This window comes from Balaenoptera ricei, chromosome 1, assembly GCF_028023285.1.
Source record: "Balaenoptera ricei isolate mBalRic1 chromosome 1, mBalRic1.hap2, whole genome shotgun sequence".
NCBI classification, from domain to species: domain Eukaryota; kingdom Metazoa; phylum Chordata; class Mammalia; order Artiodactyla; family Balaenopteridae; genus Balaenoptera; species Balaenoptera ricei.
Genome location: NC_082639.1, coordinates 106,634,440 through 106,655,720, shown reverse-complemented (window position 1 = coordinate 106,655,720; position 21,281 = coordinate 106,634,440). Strand labels below are relative to the sequence as shown.

At 38.8% G+C, this 21,281-nt stretch overlaps 1 protein-coding gene across 1 annotated transcript in view; it reads right to left on the bottom strand.

Annotated features, from left to right (window-relative positions):
* Nucleotides 1-1,127: 1,127 nt before the first annotated feature.
* Nucleotides 1,128-21,281, bottom strand: part of LOC132369469 (flavin-containing monooxygenase 5-like) — a 72,626-nt gene continuing 52,472 nt past the window's right edge. Inside the window, exons 5-11 of the mRNA XM_059929197.1 lie at nt 20,084-20,272; nt 17,971-18,133; nt 16,232-16,374; nt 13,119-13,318; nt 9,239-9,591; nt 3,188-3,260; nt 1,128-1,589 (exon numbers count right to left, since the gene is read on the bottom strand). Coding sequence (XP_059785180.1) covers nt 1,244-1,589; nt 3,188-3,260; nt 9,239-9,591; nt 13,119-13,318; nt 16,232-16,374; nt 17,971-18,133; nt 20,084-20,272 — 1,467 coding nt within the window. The 3' untranslated portion in view covers nt 1,128-1,243. The remainder of the gene's footprint in view (nt 1,590-3,187; nt 3,261-9,238; nt 9,592-13,118; nt 13,319-16,231; nt 16,375-17,970; nt 18,134-20,083; nt 20,273-21,281) is intronic.

The following is a 21,281-nucleotide window of genomic DNA, read 5'->3' as shown; positions in this document are numbered from 1 at the left end:
GACATACAGATGGCTAACAAATACATGAAAATATGCTCAGCGTTACTAATCATTAGAGAAATGCAAATCAAAACCAAAATGAGGTATCACCTCACACTGGTCAAAATGGCCATCAGCAAAAAATCTATTAACAATAAATGCTGGAGCGGGTGTGGAGAAAAGGGAACACTCTTGCACTGTTGGTGGGAATGTAAATTGATACAGCCACTATGGAGAACAGTATGGAAGTTCCTTAAAAAACTAAAAATAGAACTACCATATGACCCAGCAATCCCAGTAGTGGGCATATACCCTGAGAAAACCATAATTCAAAAAGAGTCATGTACCACAATGTTCATTGCAGCACTATTTACAATAGCCAGGACATGGAAGCAACCTAAGTGTCCATCAACAGATGAATGGATAAAGAAGATGTGGCACATATATACAATGGAATATTACTAGCCATAAAAAGGAACGAAATTGAGTTATTTGTGCTGAGGTGCATGGACCTAGAATCTGTCATACAGAGTGAAGTAAGTCAGAAAGAGAAAAACAAATACTGTATGCTAACGCATATATATGCGATTTAAGAAAGCGGTACAGATGAGCCTGGGACAGGGCAGGAATAAAGACGCAGACTTAGAGAACGGACTTGAGGACACAAGGGGAAGGGGAAGCTGGGATGAAGTGAGAGAGCAGCATTGACGTATATACACTACCAAATGTAAAATGGATGGCTAGTGGGAAGCTGCTGCATAGCATAGGGAGATCAGCTCGGAGCTTTGTGAAGAGGTAGAGGGATGGGATAGGGAAGGTGGGAGTGAGGCTCAAGAGGGAGGGGATACGGGGATATATGTATACATATAGCTGACTCACTTTGTTGTATAGCAGAAACGAACACAATATTGTAAAGCATTTATACTCCAATAAAGATGTAAAAAAAGAAAAGAAAGCACCTACCACATGTCAGGTACTCTGCTAAGGACAAACAAAGATGACTAAAAGAGTATCTGAGCTCACAGTCCAGGAATGACTGAAAGGAAAAAGTGATGGGTCCTAAGAGTAAGGGCGTAAGTCAGTACAAATGAAAAGGTGGGATTTCACTGTAGGGAAAAGAGGAAAAAGGATTAATGCTTTGGAAAGAGAAATAAAAGCAGATTTCTGGGCAATGTGAAGCTGAGAGTTGTTCAATCTTGTCAGGTTCTGAAGGCATCTCCAGATCCAGCTTTCAAAGAAAACTGGGACAATGACAATGGAACAGCTAAAAATAGGTCATAATTATAGCAAAGAAAGCCACAGCCAGCATAAACCTGGCCATTGTTATTGTTGAAGTTGTGGAATTGTTGCTTTCAATTACTCTTGTCATTAGCGGCTTCCTGATACGATCTTCTGTGGTGAGGATAGCTTTTCGAGCTCCATCCCACTTTCCAGGGCCCTGTAGCCGATACTGGATTGGAGTACAGGGTCCCCAAAATAACTGTAATGCCAATTTGGGGTCAGTGAAGGCCAAGGACAGCAGATTGGGCCTGACGCCCACCAGATCAGCAAGCTCATCCATGGTATCTATATAGTCTCCCTGAATGGTATGGCGTTGGCTGTCCACATACCTGAAGCAGAGAAGACAGAAGGCATGCCTATTAACAATTCAGTCACTCCATCAATTAGTCAATGCTTTCTATCTGCTCTTGGCTCAATATTGGGCTAGGAGCTGTAGAAAATAGAGACGAAAGAAAAGACATGTCTCTATTCTTAAGGGCCTTATAATCTACTGAACTAGATAAGATAGATACACATGAAACAGAAGAATGTAAGACTTCACACGAAACAGACAAGAATATAAGACTTATGGTAAATCACGTGGTTTTAGACTGCTAAATAGAAATGTAGAAGTGGGTAGTTAAAATAGAGCTATGATAAGTCCTTGAAGGATGTGGAAGAAATAGATAAGCTGAGAACAAAGAGGAAAGTATTATAAGTCAATATATATAATGTAGAATATATATTGTAGAAGTTTGGCAGTGAAAGGAAGGAGGAAAATAAGAGAGCACCTAGAAAGGGTATCAGGGTTAAGTAAAAACTGTCTTTCTCCTCCTTGCAGAAGGGAGAGTTATGCTGGTATAATCAGTTGAAGAAAACCACATCTTTGGGCATGGGATGATTGTGCCTCTGACTTTTCCACAAAAATTTAGGAACTTCATCTACATCAACTTTGTTCAAATAAAGATCACCAAGTGAATAAGCACAAGTTCTGAAATTCAGATTGCTAAATGTGTCCACCCAAGCACTAAAATACTGGCTGATGGTACCACCTTCCCAGATCCTATAGATTACTCATACCAAGAGCCACTGTGACCTGAGTACACTGTCACATGACAGCCAGCAAAGTGGCCTCTGCAGATTTGTAAATCTACCTACAGATTTGTAATTTAACCATATCTACCTCTCATTAATTCATTGCTGCCCTTCCTTCCTCTGGTAGCTCTAACAGCCCTTCAAGTAATCCTTGCCAAAATAATATACCTGGTTTTCTCTCCATGTGCTTTTTCCTAAATGACTTTTCTTTTAGGCCCTAAACATAGAATTTTCTTAAGCTTTTCTCTCCTTTCCCATCCATATTCAAACCACTTGGTGGTAATTCTCTATTCTATTGTCACAAACTATTATTTCCTTTTCCTTCAAAATATAATCTAAATCCTTAAATGAACACAAGGACAATAAATACAGTACAACATTGCTCTTATGAAGAACTAAGTGGGGGGACTTCCCTGGTGGTGCAGTGGTTAAGAATCCGCCTGCCAATGCAGGGGTCACGGGTTTGATCCCTGGTCCAGGAAGATCCCACATGCTGTGTAGCAACTAAGCCTGTGCACCACAACTACTGAGCCCATGTGCCACAACTACTAACACCCGCGTGCCCTAGAGCCCACGCACCACAACTACTGAGCCCATGCACCACAACTACAAGCCTGTGCGCTCTAAGGCCCACATGCTGCAACTACTGAAGCCTGCGTGCCTAGAGCCCATGCTCTGCAACAAGAGAAGCCACCACAATGAGAAGCCCATGCACCACAAAGAAGAGTAGCCTCCTGCTCTCCACAACTAGAGAAAGCCCACGCATAGCAACAAAGACCCAATGCAGCCCCTGCCAAAAAAAAAGAACTAACTGGGAAAAATTAACCACCTGTCTTCTTGGGAGAACTCTTACCTTTTGGCCATGTCCTCTTGAACCTTAGCTATTTCTTTTATCATTTCATTTTGTGAAGGCAATGTCTTTAACCCTAAAGAGGAAAATCAAAATTTTAAGTGTAAAATTACCTCAGTATGAACACTAATCCTATTAACAATTACCATGCTATGGAAAATTCAAAGGAATACAGGCTAGTTGTCTGTACCAAGGAGGTTACACCTTCACTTGATCACCTTAGCCTACCACCACCAGAATATAATCATATTAACCTCAGTAGCTTACTCTTTTCTACTTGGCCTTTGGAAGATATTTCTCCTAATCTGCTTTCCAACCAATACCTGCCTCCTCCCTAACATAGTCTTTCAATTGGGAAATGAAATATGGACATGAGGAAATGATAAATGGCCTTAAAAGTATACAGAAAATGAGGTACAAAGTAAAAGAGTGGGGGGAATATGGGAAACACACCTGTACTTGTACTCTTAATAACAAAGAGGCTTTATACCTCAGGGAGAAGGAAGTAAAAGTAAACTCTCAGTCCTATTTTATGCCTAAAGCTCCATGGAAGATAAGCCTTACCTTCTAAATTTTTTGATTTACTGAGAGTGAAGGGTAAGGTCAAGGGCAACTCATAATACCCAATCTTAACAGATAAATTTCAGCACCAATGAACAGTTCCAGTAGCAGGAATTTAACACCAAGGACATGGCTAGACAAAGGTAGAATAGTATTTAAGTTGACATAGACAACTCTCAATTTAAATGATTAGCCTTATGCCCAGATTTACAGGCACTATGCCATGTAGAAAACTTTAGCCACACCTAACTCTAAAGTGTTACTCCACAAAATTCTGGAACGTGTAATTTTAGAATGGGAATATATCTTACCTAATACAATCCTTTTCTCTACAAATACATTCAAGGGGTTATCTCATTCCTCCTTAAATATCTCTGGTGATGGGGATCTCATCACCTGAGGAGATGATTTAATTGTTTGGCTGCTCTACTTGCTGGAACATTATTCTTTTCATTGACCCCAGAACCTGGTTCTATGCAACTGGCACTAGTGGACTTAGCTCTGCCTTCTGGGGCCAAGGAGTCTAGTATTAACAAATGACAGCCTTTGAACCATTTGAGAACAACTGTCATAAGTTCTTTAATTCTTTTCATTATCAGCCTTAAAGCCTTAACAGTTCCCCATATAACAGGTTTCACATTCTGCCACATTGGTTACCCTTCTCTGGGCACACTCTAGTAACTATCCTGGTGTGTCCCTCTTAAAACATGAGACTCAAATTCAACACTCAAGAAATAGCCTTCTGTGTTTTGCCATGTGTTCTTTTCATTTTAGCCTTGGGAATTATTATATACATAAGTCAATGAGGAATCACTGAAACGCTTCATTTGAAGTTAATCACAGGTGTTAAGATGCTCATGAAACACAGTTTGAAAGTTGATTTCCAAATTATTTCTCATAGTAAAACTAATTTTTACTTCTCTTAACTAGAAACATTATGGAGGAGGAGGTGATTTCTTGCCTGTGAGGCAGCCAATTCATCCAAAAAACAAAACAAAACAAAAAACAAAAACCCAACCAAACAAAAAATCACTATAAATTAGATAGGTAGATAGATAGGAATATATAAAGATGTGTACTGTATCCGGTGGTGCAGTTCTTAATTCATCGATACTGCTGTTGCAGTGTTTCCTCATTCAGGCACATGTCATTTTTACCATATGTATCTCCCTCCTTCCTATCTTGCTCCTCCTCTTATATTACCAGTTTACATCAATGACCATAGAACCTGAGCAGAATCTTTTTCTCGCTTTCATCTCCAACATACATTCCATCCAAATCTTTTCAAATTCACCAACGAAATTTCATTCAAATTTGTCTCCTTGTATTCCTTTACCTTAGTTTAAAGCCCTCATTACGTCTTTCTTGGACTTTTGTCACAGGCTCGCAACTGACCTATTTCCCATTTCATTTCCCTCTAATACATCTTCTGAATTACAAATCTGATTTGACTCTCCCTCTCCCAGTTAATCCTTCAATTGTTTTCTATTGCCTACATTGAATGTGAACTTCTTGCATGGCACCTAAGGATTTTTCTTGGTTTTGCCTCTATAAATATCTCCAGCTTCATTTTCTTTAATTCCTATAACACTTTGTTTTCCATAATTCTGAACTCCTTATAGTTCTCAGGACTTGGCTTATTTTGTCATTTTCTCTAACTTTGCATAAATATTACTCATTGTTCTCTTCTCTGTTATGGTCAAGATGGCCTTGTCCTTTTAGTAAACGCTTATTTTTTATGGTGTATTTGCAGTTGTAGGGAGAATTGGGTACTTGTTCCTTCCTGCTCCCATAGCCAGCTCCTCTACATTGTTATTGGACCCTTGTTTAGGATATAGTAAATACCTGCTGAATGAATGAACACATTAAATGTCTGTTTACTTGTCTACCTTGCTTGACTCTGAGTTCCATAAAGATAGGAATTTTCTGTTTGGTATATTTGCATCTCCAGCACCTAGCAGAGGGTCTGGCATATACTAAGAGGCCAGTAAATGTTAGCTGAAGAATGTTGTTGAAGAACAGTGTGGAACTGAAGTTCTGAGATTTCCTAAGGGTTGTAAGACAAGGTTCAAATGGGGTGAGACTGAATTATAACTCTGTGGAACTAAGTCTTTCAGTGGGCTCTCAGGCCTAAGGCAGATTGTATTTATGTAGTCCTGACTAGTCCCTGCACATTAAATGTAAAGATAATGTTACAAGACAAAGGAGGTGTAGCTGTCATTCTGCCCTTTCAGTCCAGTCCAGCCTTTTACCATGACTGGAAATTGAGAAGGTAGTTCACAAGCTGAGATCCTCAGATAAGAACTTTCTACTATAGAGTTTAGAAAACCTCCAAAACTAAATTTGCATTCACTGAATAGAGATGTATTAGCTACCTCCCATGTGCTAGGCACTGGTCTAGTGTTGGAAGACAAAGGCAAATAAACATGATTCTTTTACTTAAAGAGCTTTCAATATACTACAAAGAGAGGGAGGAAATAAACAGGCTTTTTCCACACAAATAACGAGTAAAGGGCAGGCATACCAGGCAGAGAGAACAGCAGAAGCAAAGGCACAGGGTACAAGAGTACCTGCTGTGTTTGCTGCATAGTGGGTAAGTCATTCAGTGCATCTAGAAGATTGTAGGATGGATGGTAAAGATGAGTGAAAGATGGGCCTGAGAAAGCAGCCTGTATCCAATTTGTGGAGGAACTTGAATGCCATCCTATGACATAATGCCTCCTTGTGATCCAGAGAATTGGTATCATTTCATACGGTTTACAAGGGAAGAAAGCTACTAAATGAAAGTGGAACACTTGCAAGGGCTCTTGAGAGGGCTACAAATGAGACAAAAGAAAACTAGATTTCTGTCAAGGCAAGCAAGTGGGTTCAGCGTTCTATAAAAGAGTGGAATATTTTCTTGACAAGAGAAGAGTAATTGTAGAGGACAAAGGAAGAAGGGAAACGAGGCTTGGTGGGTAAAGGACAGGCCAGGGAAGACGACAGGCTGAGTTGGGCAGGTGTGAAAGAATGGGAGAAACTAGCTGATTCTAAGGTCTTAAAATTGGCACAGTGAAAGCAGAATTCAGAGATGAGAAAGCAAGGATTTTGTAGGCAGACAGTAGAACAAAAAACTCAGGGTTCCTTTTGGAAACTTGATAAAGTTATAGGGATTCTCTGATGATTCCTTCCTTCCAAGTGTTAGAAGAAAGCTAGAGGGATTAGCACTAAGATTTGCTAGCAGAGGAAACTGGGCTTTTTGTACATTTCCCCTAAGATCCCCTAATCCTATAGCCATAATGCAGAATCTTCCAAATACTCATTTTCCCTAATCCTCTCAATGGTTCACTTGGTCCTGGAAAAGAGTCTCAGTTGTTCAAAGTGTACAAGATGCTGTGGCCTATTTTAATGCAACTTTTTCCTCTTACTTAATTGACCCAATTAAAAGATCCACTTTATATGACTGGAATTAAGCCAACTTAATGGGTTACTTGCATTGGATTGCTGGTCCATTGCTCAAGGAGTACATGATCTACTGGATAGAATTAAAAGGAATTAAGAAATAAAAGAACTTTGGGACTTCCCTGGTGGTCCAGTGGTTAAGACTCCATGCTTCCACTGCACGGTGCCTGGGTTCGATCCCTGGTTGGGGAACTATGATTCCCACATGCCCCATGGCACAGCCAAAAAATTGAAAAAAAAAAAAGAGATGAAAGAACTTTGGGGAATTTGGAAAAGTTTTTTACCTATCAACTCTAACATCATTGCTTCTTTTTTCTCTGCTACCATGAGGATCTTCAATAGGTAAGAAGAATCTGTAATTTCAATAAGAACTTTTAAAAAACATGTTTATTTATTTATTTGGCTGTGCCGGGTCTTAGTTGTGGCACGCAGGATCCTCTTTGCGGCACGCGGGATCTTTAGTTGCAGCATGTGGGATCTAGTTCCCTGACCAGGGATCAAACCCAGGCCCCCTGCATTGGCGATGTGGAGTCTTAGCCACTGGACCACCAGGGAAGTCCCTCAACAAGAACTTTGAATAGTTTTAATTAAACATTAGTAATGGTAGCAAATTTTATTATAATAACCATAGAATCAAAGAACTTCTTTGTTAGAAGGAACCTTAAAAGTCATTTGATTTCTCCCTATTCTGAGGCTTGAATCTACTCCATACTGGCCTGGCCACAGTTTATTTTTAATGTTAAGCTGATATTGTGCAAACCCTCAAAATTTCACTCCTTGGTTCTGGTTCAACCCTTTAAAGTGATACTGAGCAAATATATAAAACCTTCTGCCATGGGGCATCTCTTCAGGTGCCATGTAAATAAAATATCTGAAGGGAACTTCCATATCTCCCCTAAATCTTATCCTCTCCAGGCCAAACCTCTCCAGCTCCTTTAGTTGTACTTCAAATGGCACATTTTCAAACCCCTTAACCACTCTTGTCTCTCTCCTTTTAACATACTCCAGATTCATTTTTAAAATGTCTGTGGGTGTGGTCTCACCAGTTCAGGGAAGAACAGTTGTAAATTCCAGGACATTATAGTTTTTTTTTTTTTTTTAGAAATTCACGTTCTTTTATTTATTTATTTATGACTGTGTTGAGTCTTCGTTTCTGTGCGAGGGCTTTCTCTAGTTGCGGCAAGTGGGGACCACTCTTCATCGCGGTGCGCGGGCCTCTCACCATCGCGGCCTCTCTTGTTGCGGAGCACAGGCTCCAGACGCGCAGGCTCAGTAATTGTGGCTCACGGGCCCAGTTGCTCTGTGGCATGTGGGATCTTCCCAGACCAGGGCTCGAACCCGTGTGCCCTGCATTGGCAGGCAGATTCTCAACCACTGCGCCACCAGGGAAGCCCGACATTATAGTTTTTTAATAATGCCAGATATAGTTAAGTCTTTTGGAAGCCACATCATTCTGCTGATTCATATTGAGCCTGCTATCCCAAACCTCAAAGTTTTTTCTCATGTTTTCCTAGCCAAAACTTTCTGAAAGAGGGACTATAAAGGGGGGAAAGTAAGACTTTGAGTGGCTGAATCTTCTTCATTCTGGACTAGTCTTTAACCAGCTCTTAATTTTTGTCTGAAATGAAATCACAGCACTTCTATATTTGACTTTCTCTAACTATAATGAAAGAAGATTAAATTCTTTTGCTTCACAAATATGTATCAGTTGTCTAAAATCTAGATGAGTGGATTTTAATCTGGAGTGCACATTGGAATCACCTGGGGAACATTTTCTCAGCAATCTTATGTCAGTCCCACACCAGACTTATTAAATAAACACCATCAGGAAAAGCATGTCTGTTTTAGGGAAACTTCCTAGGAGATTCTGCTATGTGTCCATTATTATAAGTTACTACTTTATATTCCCTCAAAAATTAATTTTTGAGCACTAAGTTTGTGCCAGGCACTGTTACAATCATACATACTGTCTCAGCTATTTATAAGCAAGAACATAAACATAATTAAACAAACCACTAAGTAATTAGGTAGTCATCTTGCATGGTCACTTACCTTTAAATACTTGAGTGACCCAGCGTCCTTGGAGCTCTGAAATGGGCATAATGGCACCCAAGGGCTGGATCAAGCCTATGATTGCAAGAGTTGGCTTTTCTAGGTTAGGAGGGAAGACCTTTTTATACAGAGATATCTTGTTTTTGACTACTTTGACACAATCTTCAAGAAAAGGAAAGGCAAAGCTATAGCCTGTAGCAAAGATAACAGCATCAATGTCATCCTCCCTGGAGCCATCCTCAAATATGGCCGCTGTCTCTGTGAATTCCTTCACGTTTGTTTTCACCTTCACCAAGCCAGAAATTATACAGTTTGGCAGATCATCATTTATGGTTGGTTGCTGACTCAGAGCTCTGTGAAAGATGATAAAGAAGGAAAAATGAGAGAGATCATGAGAGAGAGAGATCATTGCCATGTAAATAAAATTCTATTTTGATTGAGGTGGTTAATCAATATGCCAATAGTCTCCCTTTATTCATGATATTTGGGAAAGGTCTAATGTATACCAGCTTGATAAAGATAAGGATCTCAGAGTAAAAGTTGGACCCTGGATGGCATTGAAAGAGAAGGTGTTGGAGAAGTGAGGGAAAGATTGTTTTATTTGATGAGTACATGCATGGTTTCTCAAGGACTAATAATGCTCTCAGTGATATGATAAGGCCACAGTCTAGTAGCTTCTATCCATATATCAAGAAATCTGCAGAACTGGACTATCAGCATTCTGTTGAGTCTCTTTTCCGCTTCAAAGGCCCAAGAGCTAGGCTTGGACCATCATTTTCCAAACGGTATAATAAATTACATGTGTATAGTGATTTAGAGTTATAAACTGTTTTTACATACATTAACGTATTTGAGTCTCACGCAAACCCAACGAAGGAAGCAGGACAGTTGTCATTATCCAGGTCTTATAGATGAGGAAACTGAGGCCTAAAGAAGTTAAGTGGCTTGCCCAAGGTCACACAGCCTAGGATTTTAGGATTTATATCAAAATGTTTTTTTATGAACTCCCTTGAGATACTCTGGGCATGGTAAGTAGTATTTCCTAGAAATAGCATAGGATAAGGTGCAGAACCTTGGACCTTTCTAAAAGCAGTGTGAATACTTGGATCCTGTGTTAACAGGCTCTGAGAATCCTCAGCCCATCACGTTCAGACAGAGCTGGCCTCTTCTTAGGAACAAGATATGTTTAAACAGTATTACTTGTTTGCTGCATTTAGTAATTCTTTGACGCAAAGCTTTAGGTACAGATTTTGTTCTCATTCCAACCTCATCATTTCATCTTTCTCTCCAAACTTACTCCTTTTCACTAACAGTACCATCATCCACATTGTTGCCCAAGCCACAAAACTGTGAGTCTTACATCTGATCACCAAGGCCACCCTTTCTCCTCTTAACATCCCCAGAATAGTTTTACTTATTCTGTTTCACCTGGGCCATTACAGCTGTCTCTAGGGCCTCCTGCTCTATCCCCTTTCAATCTATCTTCTACATCATTTTTGGAGTGATTGTTCCAAAATGTATTTATTATTATGTCACTCACTTGCTTAAAATCTTTCAATGGCTCTGGGCTGTCTTCATTCTAAACTTTTTATTTAGCAGAGCATACAAACATTTTCATGTATCTGCCCAGTGAACCAGGAGATGTACTCAGTCACTCTTCCATCTTCGCCTATAGTCCAGCCAAACCAAACTATGTTCAGCCTCAGAGCATAATGTATTTTTTGCTATTCCAAGACCTTGTATTTATAATTAGAATGCTACTTCCTTCCCCTATTTGTTTGACTCTCTTCTATTATTCCATATAACCTCAATATATTTTGTGATCACCAAAGTTATGGATGCTACAGTTTCCATAATTGGGTGAAATAAATGCCTGAAAGGTTGTTGGCAGACACAGTCTCAAAATATCACCCCACTGATTAATTTCAAAGGAAAAAATATCTTTACAATAAAGAAACCTAGTAGATAACACCTAATCAAAGTGATCAAATTTTACATCATTAATATGCAATAAACTGCTATCATATGGCTCCTGATGTGATCCACCAAGAAGGCACAACATAACATATGAGTATTCACACCAAAATTGTTTAACCTAAATATAATAGAGGAAGAACAACTATGAAAGTCCAAATTTAGAGACTTTCTGCAAAACAAATGGCTTCAATTCTTTAAAAAAATCCATGTCAAAAAAAGAGAGAATTATTTCAGACTGAGAGATTAAAGAGATATGACAACTAAATGCAATTGTGTAATACCTGATAGGATCCTGGATTTAAAAATAAAACAGCTACAGGTAATTCCCTGGCAGTCCAATGGTTAGGACTCTGCACTTTAAGCCACATGGCACGGCTAAAAATTTTAAAAAGCTACAAATATTATTGAAACAATTTGGGAAATTTGAATTTGCAATATATTAGGTAATGGTATTTTTATCAATGTTAAATTTACTAAGTGTGATAATTATGTTTATGTAGAAGAATGCCCTTTTTCTTAGGCAATATATGCTAAAGAATGTAGGGTAAAATGTCTTACTGACTGCAGCTTACTCTCGAATGGTTCAGAAAAAAAATGTATGTATACATGTATGTATATATGGATGCTATATATGTATGAATCTATCTATCTCCAGTGAGGGAGAGGGAAAAAGCAAATATAGTAAACTGTGAATAATAGGTGAATCTAAGTGAAGGGTATATGGGTGCATATTGTACTTACTATTTTATAGCAAGTAAACCTAAACATTGGACTCCCTGTTGGCACAGTGGTTAAGAATCCGCCTGCCAATACAGGGAACACGGGTTCGAGTCCAGGTCCAGGAAGATCCCATATGCTGTGGAGAAACTAAGCATGTGCGCCACAACTACTGAGCCTGCGCTCTGGAGCCCATGAGCCACAATTGCTGAGCCTGCATGCCACAACTACTGAAGCCTGCGCACCTAGAGCCCATGCTCCGCAACAAGAGAAGCCACCGCAATAAGCCCAAGTACCATAACAAAGAGTAGCACCTGTTCGCCACAGGTAGAGAAAGCCGACGTGCAGCAACAAAGACCCAACGCAGCCAAAAATAAATAAATAAATAAATAAATAAATAAATAAATATATTAAAAATAAAATAAAATAAAAGTCAGAAGGGAAAACAGCATTTAAAATCAGCCTTTGGAAATGCTATCACAGTCTACCTTGTAGGCTGTGTGAGGACTCCTATCCTTCATACTCTCATAGGAATCCATGCATTTCCTTATCACATTCTATTGTCTGTCTTCTTGTTAGAGTATTAAAGGAAATATCCATTTCTCCAGCCTGTCATTTATTACTTGTGTGATATTGGGCAAATTAGGTTCTCTAAGTGTCAATTTTTATATTTGCAAAATGGAGATCAAAGTAGTACCAACCTATAGGGCTGCTGTGAGGATTAAATGAGATAATGCGCGTAACTCATTTAGTACCATGCTTGTCTTACATTAAGTCCGCAAAAAGGTAGGGTGTTATTATTACTATTAGTATTACTATTAGGTCTTTAGTCTCAGTATTCTCATGCCAGTGTAATGCTTGGCTCATAACAGATGCTCAGTTTGTTGGATGAATGAATGAATGATGCCCTGCCCTCTACTACCATTTTGTTGTTGCTATTGGGCATCATGTAAAAAGAACTGGTACCTCAGGGAATGATAAAATGGTTAATGCCAAGGAGAATTATAGCCTGAAAATTACAGACCAGTAGATCTTGGACTTCTGTGGGGGAAAGGTAGAAATCTAATCTCAGATTCTGTGGATTTGCTTAAAGTACAGGTAGAGGTAGCTATACTATTAGCCTATGTGAACAGTCCTTTTTCTTTGCCTTGGCTGTTACTGCCCACCTCCCAGCCTGGGAACATACCTGTGTTTAGGCTTCAGGCCAAACATTTCATGATCAAACCTTTGGTTCATCTTTTTTTCCAAAAATGTATTTGCTAATGATTGACCACAAATCTTCCTCATAAAATATTGAAATCGAGAAGTCAGCAACACATCAAAAGGATATCCATAGTTTCCGACACGATTGAAGATCCAAGCCCCTCTTCTGGTGCTGAGGAAAACCTGAGGCATGGGAAAAAATGTTTGTTTTTGCCATTCTCTGACTCATTTCTCTGAAGGAATGGGAATCCAGTTTCTTCAGGATGAAGTTCAAACTCATTAGTCTGGCTTTTTATTCCCTGGCAATATATATATATTTTTAAATTTCCTGCCGTTTTCTTCTCAAGCACTAAGCTTACAATTAAATTGGTGTAGTCACTGACCAAGACTATGTCTTGCTCTGAACTACCAGTGCATTTCTGTTTAATGTCATTATGCCTCCCTGAAAAGCCCCCTATCCCCTTCATTCTCCAAAGCCTATTCATTTTTAAGATCCAGATCAAGTCTCCCTCCTCCATGAAGATACCACTGACTGTTCTGGCTGGTAATTTTCTCTCCATCTTCTGAACTTCTCTAGCACTTGTCACCTGTCCAACTCATTTAAAATCGTGGAACAGTAAAGCTGAAAGCAACTGGACATCATTTAATCCAAAACCTTCAGTTTTTATTTTGCCTTTGACATTGTTTACATTATTACAAAAAAACTTATTTATATTGATATTTAACATTATATATTCTTATCTTTTATCTTTCCAAATGTGTTTTCTCCAAGGTGGGAGGTAGAGCATATACACCCTTTAGTCCCCAGCCTATCATCAGCATCACTTCCTTTTGTTGAGAATTGTAACCTGTAAGTCACTATACTAGGTCCTTTATATTTTTATTTAATCAATACAACAACCTCTTGAGGTAGGTACTGTTATGTCCTTTTTATGGATGAGAAGCATGGAGAGGATGAATAACTTGCCTGAGGTCATGTAGCTACTAAGTGGTAGAGCTGAATTTCCGACCTAAGTCTGACTGACTCCAAAGCCTGTGCTTAAGTAATGTTTCATCGATTATTTAAGGGAAAAACTGAAGATTGCAAGTAGAACCACAGGAAGCTGGTCTGTCTTTCTGTTAGCTGCTGGCTAAAGTCCACATTCAGAGCTGATAAAAGTTTGGTATTCAACTACCTGGCAAAAGCATCACTTTCTCTATATTATAAAACTCTCTGGAGATAGTTTCCATGGTTGTAAGCTATATAAGTGCATTGTTTTATGGTGTTTTGTCTAACCCTTCATGTTAAAAGGTGACCTGTCTATAGAGGGATAATCATGTACTTCATACATATATTCTCACCGATGGTGACCATAACCGCTATCATAAATAAGCACTTTTACGTGTCACAATTGAAAGAGCCTGCGTGGTCTTAGAAATCAAATAGTTTTGTGTGCAGTCTATATAACTTTTTCAATATAGGTTATGAGTAATGTAAATGCTCAGAGCTTCAGTTAAAAAGTTCTCTATGTATAAAATAGTGACAAAAATACATACGTCACAAAGCTCTCTCAGACACAACCACCTTACCTCCACCCGCTCTTGCTGCCTTGTTCTTTGGCAATTTACAATTGCTCAGTGCTTGTAAGGCCCAGCTCCTCTATAACTGACCATTTAACAAGCCAGTGGTATTAAAGAAAGCTCATGCCTTCGGTCCCCACCACATACCTTGTACATTCTTTTATCATAGCACCCATACCCTTTATTGTTTATATACCTATCTCCTAATAAATGCTTGTTGAATTAATTCATGGAGTAATATATGAAATCAGTTTTGTGGGGATAGATGCGGATAGGCCTGAGAAGTGTTATTGAATGGAGTTTGTGGGTAAAGTTCATTTAACAAAGTTGTGGCATTAAATTTCCTTTTTAAAAAATAATTTAAAAACCATTTGTGGAGAAGCACAACTTAATTAAAGTTACTGAAGAACAACCAGGCATTTACGTATTGCCAACAAAATTATGATTCAATAAAGACATGAATAACAAAATATATTAATGATGTCTTTTTCTAGGAATTTATAATTAAGATACTTTTTTCTCAGTTCAAAAGCTATGATACAGGGTTTCCCTGGTGGCCCAGTGTTTAAGAATCCGCCTGCCAATGCAGGGGACACGGGTTCGAGCCCTGGTCCGGGAAGATCCCACATGCCATAGAGCAACTAAGCCCGTGGGCCACAACTACTGAGCCCATGTGCCACAACTACTGAAGCCCACGCGCCTAGAGCCCGTGCTCCGCAACAAGAGAAGACACCGAAATGAGAAGCTTGCACACTGCAACGAAGAGTAGCCTCCGCTCAATGCAACTAGAGAGAAAGCCCGTGCGCAGCAACAAAGACCCAACGCAGCCAAAATAAATAAATAAATACTAAAATAAATAAATTTATTTTTTAAAAAAGCTATGATACAAAAAACAAAACAAGCAAACCAAAAAACGTCAAGGACATAGAGATTGCTTTAGAGTAAATGTAATTCTGTGTTACCTAATTGTATGCAAAGGCTGGGGAGAGCTGCTTGCATGTGCTACAGTGTGGATGCTTTTCATACTGATATCCATGTTGTCTTTAGAAGGATTAGAGTGCTTCTGTTTTCCATTTGGGGAGTGAAGAAGAGTGAAGAGGAAAATTCCCCCAACATCCTATGAGTGAAAAGCTTTCAATGACTGAGTACACTTTCCTTCAGATAAGAGCATGGCACTTCTGCTGGCCAACAGGTGATCCACACTCCGAACGCTGCATTCTAACAAGCTCTCCCAGCAATCACTTGGTCTTCTTAAAAGCCAGAGGCAAAATCTGAAGAGACAGCTGAGTGAGATTATGAGCACAGTCTGTGGTCATGACCAAATTCCTTAGTGTGAGGCCAAATGAATGATGGGAATCTAACTTGTAACCTTGGCTCCATCACATCATCAATCATAATGTTGCCAACTGAGGCAGTGAAACCAAGCCCTGCATTTGCCATTGGCACTGATGGGCTGTGTGCAGGTATCCATACACTCTGTTGGGTCCACCTGCAGCTTCCTTGGTGAAGCAAAGTAAATAATTTACTAATTCAAACCTGCTTGGCTGTGTGGCTAATTTCCACAGCCAGATCGCTTCCAGAATTCCCAAGGCCAATTATAATGACTCTCTTTCCAGTGAAACTCTCTGGATTCTTATAATCTCGACTATGAAAGTATTGTCCTTTGAACTTCTCAATTCCTGCAAGAGAAGGGAAAATAATTACTGGGTGATGGTTTATCTGATATCATTTGTTAAATCATTCATTTTTTTTTGCAGTGTGTAGAGTTTATGCATATATTCTCTGTATGTTCTCCTTTTACTCAGGTGCATTCTTGCCTTTCTGAATATTTTTGCCTGTTTTCTTTTCCCATAGCCTCAGAGTGGAACCTTGTGATTTCCTTATTATAAGTAGTCTGCTTAACTCAGGATCTGTTAGTATTTTAGACCTGTGGACTCACAAATCCAAACTGCTTCCAAAAACCTCCATTCTCTTTTGTCTTTTCATCCTCTTTATTTTTTTTTTAAATTGAAGTGTAGTTGACTTATAATATTATATCAGTTTCAGATGTACAGCATAGTAACTTGATATTTTTATAGATTTTGCAACATACAAAGTTATTACAATATTACAGTCTTTTGACTATATTCCTTGTGCTGTATATTACAACCCTGTGACTGATTTATTTTATAACTGGTAGCTTGTATCTCTTAATCCCCTTCACCTATTTTGCCCAGCCCCCACCCCCTCTTTTCATCATCTGTAAATATCTACTTCCATTCCAATTGGAGTATATATGTTCTTATATACTCTAAACTATACATAGAGTGCTTTTTTCCTCTCAGAATGAAAATCCAGGCCAAAGACTGTAATTAAACTCTTTCTTTAAGCTTTATTTTCTTCCTTAGAAACTCAATATTTCTGTTTATTTCCTCAATTGCTAAAAAAGCCCTCATTCAGGTTAAAGAAGATGTGGTAAATATATACAATGGAATACTACTCAGCCATAAAAAAGAATGAAATAATGTCATTTGCAGCAACATGGATGGACCTAGAGATTGTCATACTGAGTGAAGTAAGTCAGAGAAAGACAAATATCATATGATATTGCTTATATGTGGAATCTGAAAAAAAAATGGTACAAATGAACTTATTTAAAAAAGAGAAATAGACTCACAGAGGTAGAAAACAAACTTATGGTTACCAGGGGGAAAAGGTGGGGGGGACACCTAAACTGGTAGACTGGGATTGACATATACACACACTACTATATATAAAATAGATAACTGATAAGTACCTACTGTATAGCACAGGGAACTCTTCTCAGTACTCTGTAATGACCTATATGAGAAAAGAATCTAAAAAAGAGTGGATATATTTATATGAGTAACTGACTCACTTTGCTGTACAGCAGAAACTAACACAACATTATAAATCAACTATACCCAAATAAAAATTAAAAAAGAAAAAATCCCTCATTCAATCTAACAATCTAACGCATTCAATCTAACGCAGATCAACTTTTATCCTTAAAAAAACTAAAATTATTGTGAAACTAAATATAGAGCCTTCTAATTTTCCTCTAGTCCCCCAAATTACTGTTATCTCTACCTCCTAAATAGCATTAATACAAGTTACCCCATCATCTGGGGTACCCCATACCCCAGAATATGCAGAATTAGGATAAGCCTTATTTCATCCCAAGGTAGGAATCACTCAGACAACAATCCTCCCATTTTTTAGGGATCAGGTCACAGGCATGGTTCAAGTGTCTTCCTTCCTTGTAGGCTACTTACCAGGGAAGCTTTCCAAGGGTAAGTGAGCATTGGTGTGATGGCCAGTGCAAATCATAACTCCATCGAAGACATTCACCTCCTTTTTCCCTTCAGATTCCGTGAGCACCTCCCATTGGCCTGAAGTGGAGAAATCAGGCTGCTTCTTCACACAGCACACGGTGGTCTGAAAAGAAAAGGGGTAGCCACAGGAGACTATAACCACAGCCTATATAGTGGACATCTTCCCTGACAGGACTCTCCTTGCAGAGGGTAAACAAAGGGCTGATACCACATAACAGGCCTCATGCAGGGATATTTGATTTTCATACTCCACAAATCAGATCTTTTTTGTTTGGGGCTGTGGTCAGAGTGAGAAAACTTCCATGAAGCAAGCTAAATAAAACAGAGTTGGCAGACTAATGTTGCACTCTCCTCTGCTTCTAGAAAAGTGCAAATTACTAGTTCTCTTGGACCATACTCTAAGGCAATGTGATACTTGAATAAAGTTTGGGCTTCTCTTGTGTTTCTGAGACACTCCATGCACTAAATGCCTATTCCTCCCCATATCCCCAGACATCCTGAGACTCTCTGATGCCTCCTTACCTCAAGTCCTGTTCTCACTGTCTGGCCTTAAACTTGTGACTGAGCTAGAGGGCTCCCTTTCCTAATAGAGTAGAAAAACATCTCAGTGGCTCATATTTTACGTAAATGAACCTCTCTTTGACTCCCATAAATGCCCATTTTACAAGTAACTATAAAGAAAGGAGGTGTGAGGTAGGATAGTCAGTGGCACAATTTTTAGCTTTAAAAAATAATAATAAATATGGGTTACTCTACCCAGGTTAAGGAAACATTAAGAATGTGTTCCTATGTGCTTCTGGGTTTATGACCATAATGTCTTGGTTGACTAATAGAGATACCCCTCTTGTATACCCGAGCCATCCTATACTATTTTTTGTTCCTCTCTATCATGTTCTTACTTTTACACAGGCTGGTGTTTCTGCCTGGATCATTCTTTTATTCTTTCTTCATTTGGAGATACTCACCCTTCAACATTTAGCTTGCTATTATCTCCTTTAAGAAAATTTCCCTGGTGCCTGATGCCTCATGCCCTGATGGGTTAAGTGTCCCTCCTCTGAGCTGCAATGAATAGATTTCAGTGGCATTTATCACTCTGTAACTCTTTATTTTTAATAATTATGTTTACAATTAAATTTCATTTTTCTATCTCCTTAACTAGACTGTGAAATCACTAATCTTTTTTGTTTTTGTGTCTTCAGTGCTTAGTATGGTAACAAACCTGTTCAATAAGTGTTTAAAGAAGTGAAGAGAAGGACCACTAGGCTGTAAATGACTGACTTTGGAAGTCGTCACTGGATATTGCCGTTTTAATTTTGTTGTTAAAGAGAAAGAGTCATGATTTAGTAGAATGATCAGAAGGTAGAAGATTTGGGCTTTTTGCCAGCTGTCAGAAATATCGATTCTTTTGTGGTCATGGTTTAGAATGATAGGAATATCACGGAAGACTTTACAGCAGGAAGGAACAAATGAAGTGATCTAGTACAATCATCTTGTTTTACAAATAAACTTAAGACACATCAACGTTGAGGAACTTACTTGTCTGAAGTCACAAGTTGATTAGTGGTAGAGCAAAGACTAGAACTCAAGTTTTTGCTTCCCAATTCCATGTTCCTCCCTGTATGCCAGAGTTAACTTATTTGCTTCCTCATAACTTTTCAATACCTACTTCACTGGGTTGTTGTGATCACATAAATAATGCACTGGAAAGTACTTCAGAAAGTATGAATGGGCTAAGCAGCAAGTTGTGGAACAAGTGGTGGAACCAGAAGGTTTTAAAGTTCCCATACCTGTCAGTTTCCCTCATTGTTTTATTGTAATCAAATGATATAGAATGAAGGCAATGAAGTGAAGGTGCCTTCCCGGATCTGCAGTCAAAATACATAGAAGAGGGACCTTTCCATGAATATTTTCAGACACAGAGAAGACAGAGTGGAGTCTGGATAGGATAGATACATGAGCATATCAAACCAATCTAAGCACCGGTAAATGAGACCAGTTATTCATTTACTTGACAAACAACTCAGAACACAGAGATATCCACGAAATTCCCTACCTTAAATCGAATATACTTTAGAAGGTCAAATTCATTGGAATACATCCTGAAATACTCCAGGACCTGGGAGTTGTGCATGAAGTTAGGATAGTGATCTGGGATGGGATAGTCACTGAAGCACATCATTTCCTTAGAAGTATTGATGATCACTGACTTGTAAATACTGGCCCTTCCTTCTTCAGGTTCTTCCTGCAGTAAATAAAAAGCATTCAGAGCAACTAGAGAATTAAGGTCATGGTTTATAAACAGCCAACAAACATTTGAAAATGTTTTCTGAAAGAAATGCCAATTAAAGAAAAGTCCCCTCCCCACAACCCTTCACATCTCCCAGTATTTGTGCCCTCATGCAGTCTCTTCCCCTTGAATCTACATTGTCTTTATGACTTGCTTTTGACCAACAGCATGCAGTTGGAATGATACTGAATGGCTTCCAAGACTAAGTGATAGGTAGTCTTGCAACTTCTGTCTGGGTCTCTTAGAAAGCTGGCTCTGGTGGAAGTCAGCAGCCACGTAAGAAGTCCAGCTACCCTGAGACCACCATCCTGTGAGGAAGCCCGAGCTAGCCACATGAAGAGCATGTTTGGGATAGAGAGATGTGCAGCCAGCCCCCAGAAGTTCTAGTTATCCCAGCTGACGTTCTAAATATGTGAGCAGAGAGGTCACAGCACACGTCCAGTCCCAGCTGTTACCTGATTGCCATGACATAAGACTCCAAGTGAGAACTGCCCATCTGAGTAATAATCTTTTAAATAGTATATATATTTCAAAGCCTAGGGAAGTTTCAAGAGTTTCATACACTTGCCACATTGTTCTCCAGGAAACACTGTACTAACTTATATTCTGTCCACTATGTGTTCCCATTTTACCTCATTTTTACTAAATTAAAAGACAATTACTCAGTGTTAGCAAAAATGAGGTGAAATGAGATCTTAGTACAATGTTTTCTGGACAGCAATGTGGCAAGAATATGAAACCCTTGCAACATAGCCTTTTAAAGAAAGATTCAGCATTGTAGACAAAGATTTATGTTAAAGGATGTTAACGATAGCATTATTTATAACATAAAAATGAAATAAGTTAAATGCCTACAATATTGTGATTTATAAGAAATATATATTTGGTTATCCAGATGGTCAAAATATATTTCTCATATATATTTGGTCTTTCTCCACAGTTCCTGGCTTAGAGCTCCCAAAAC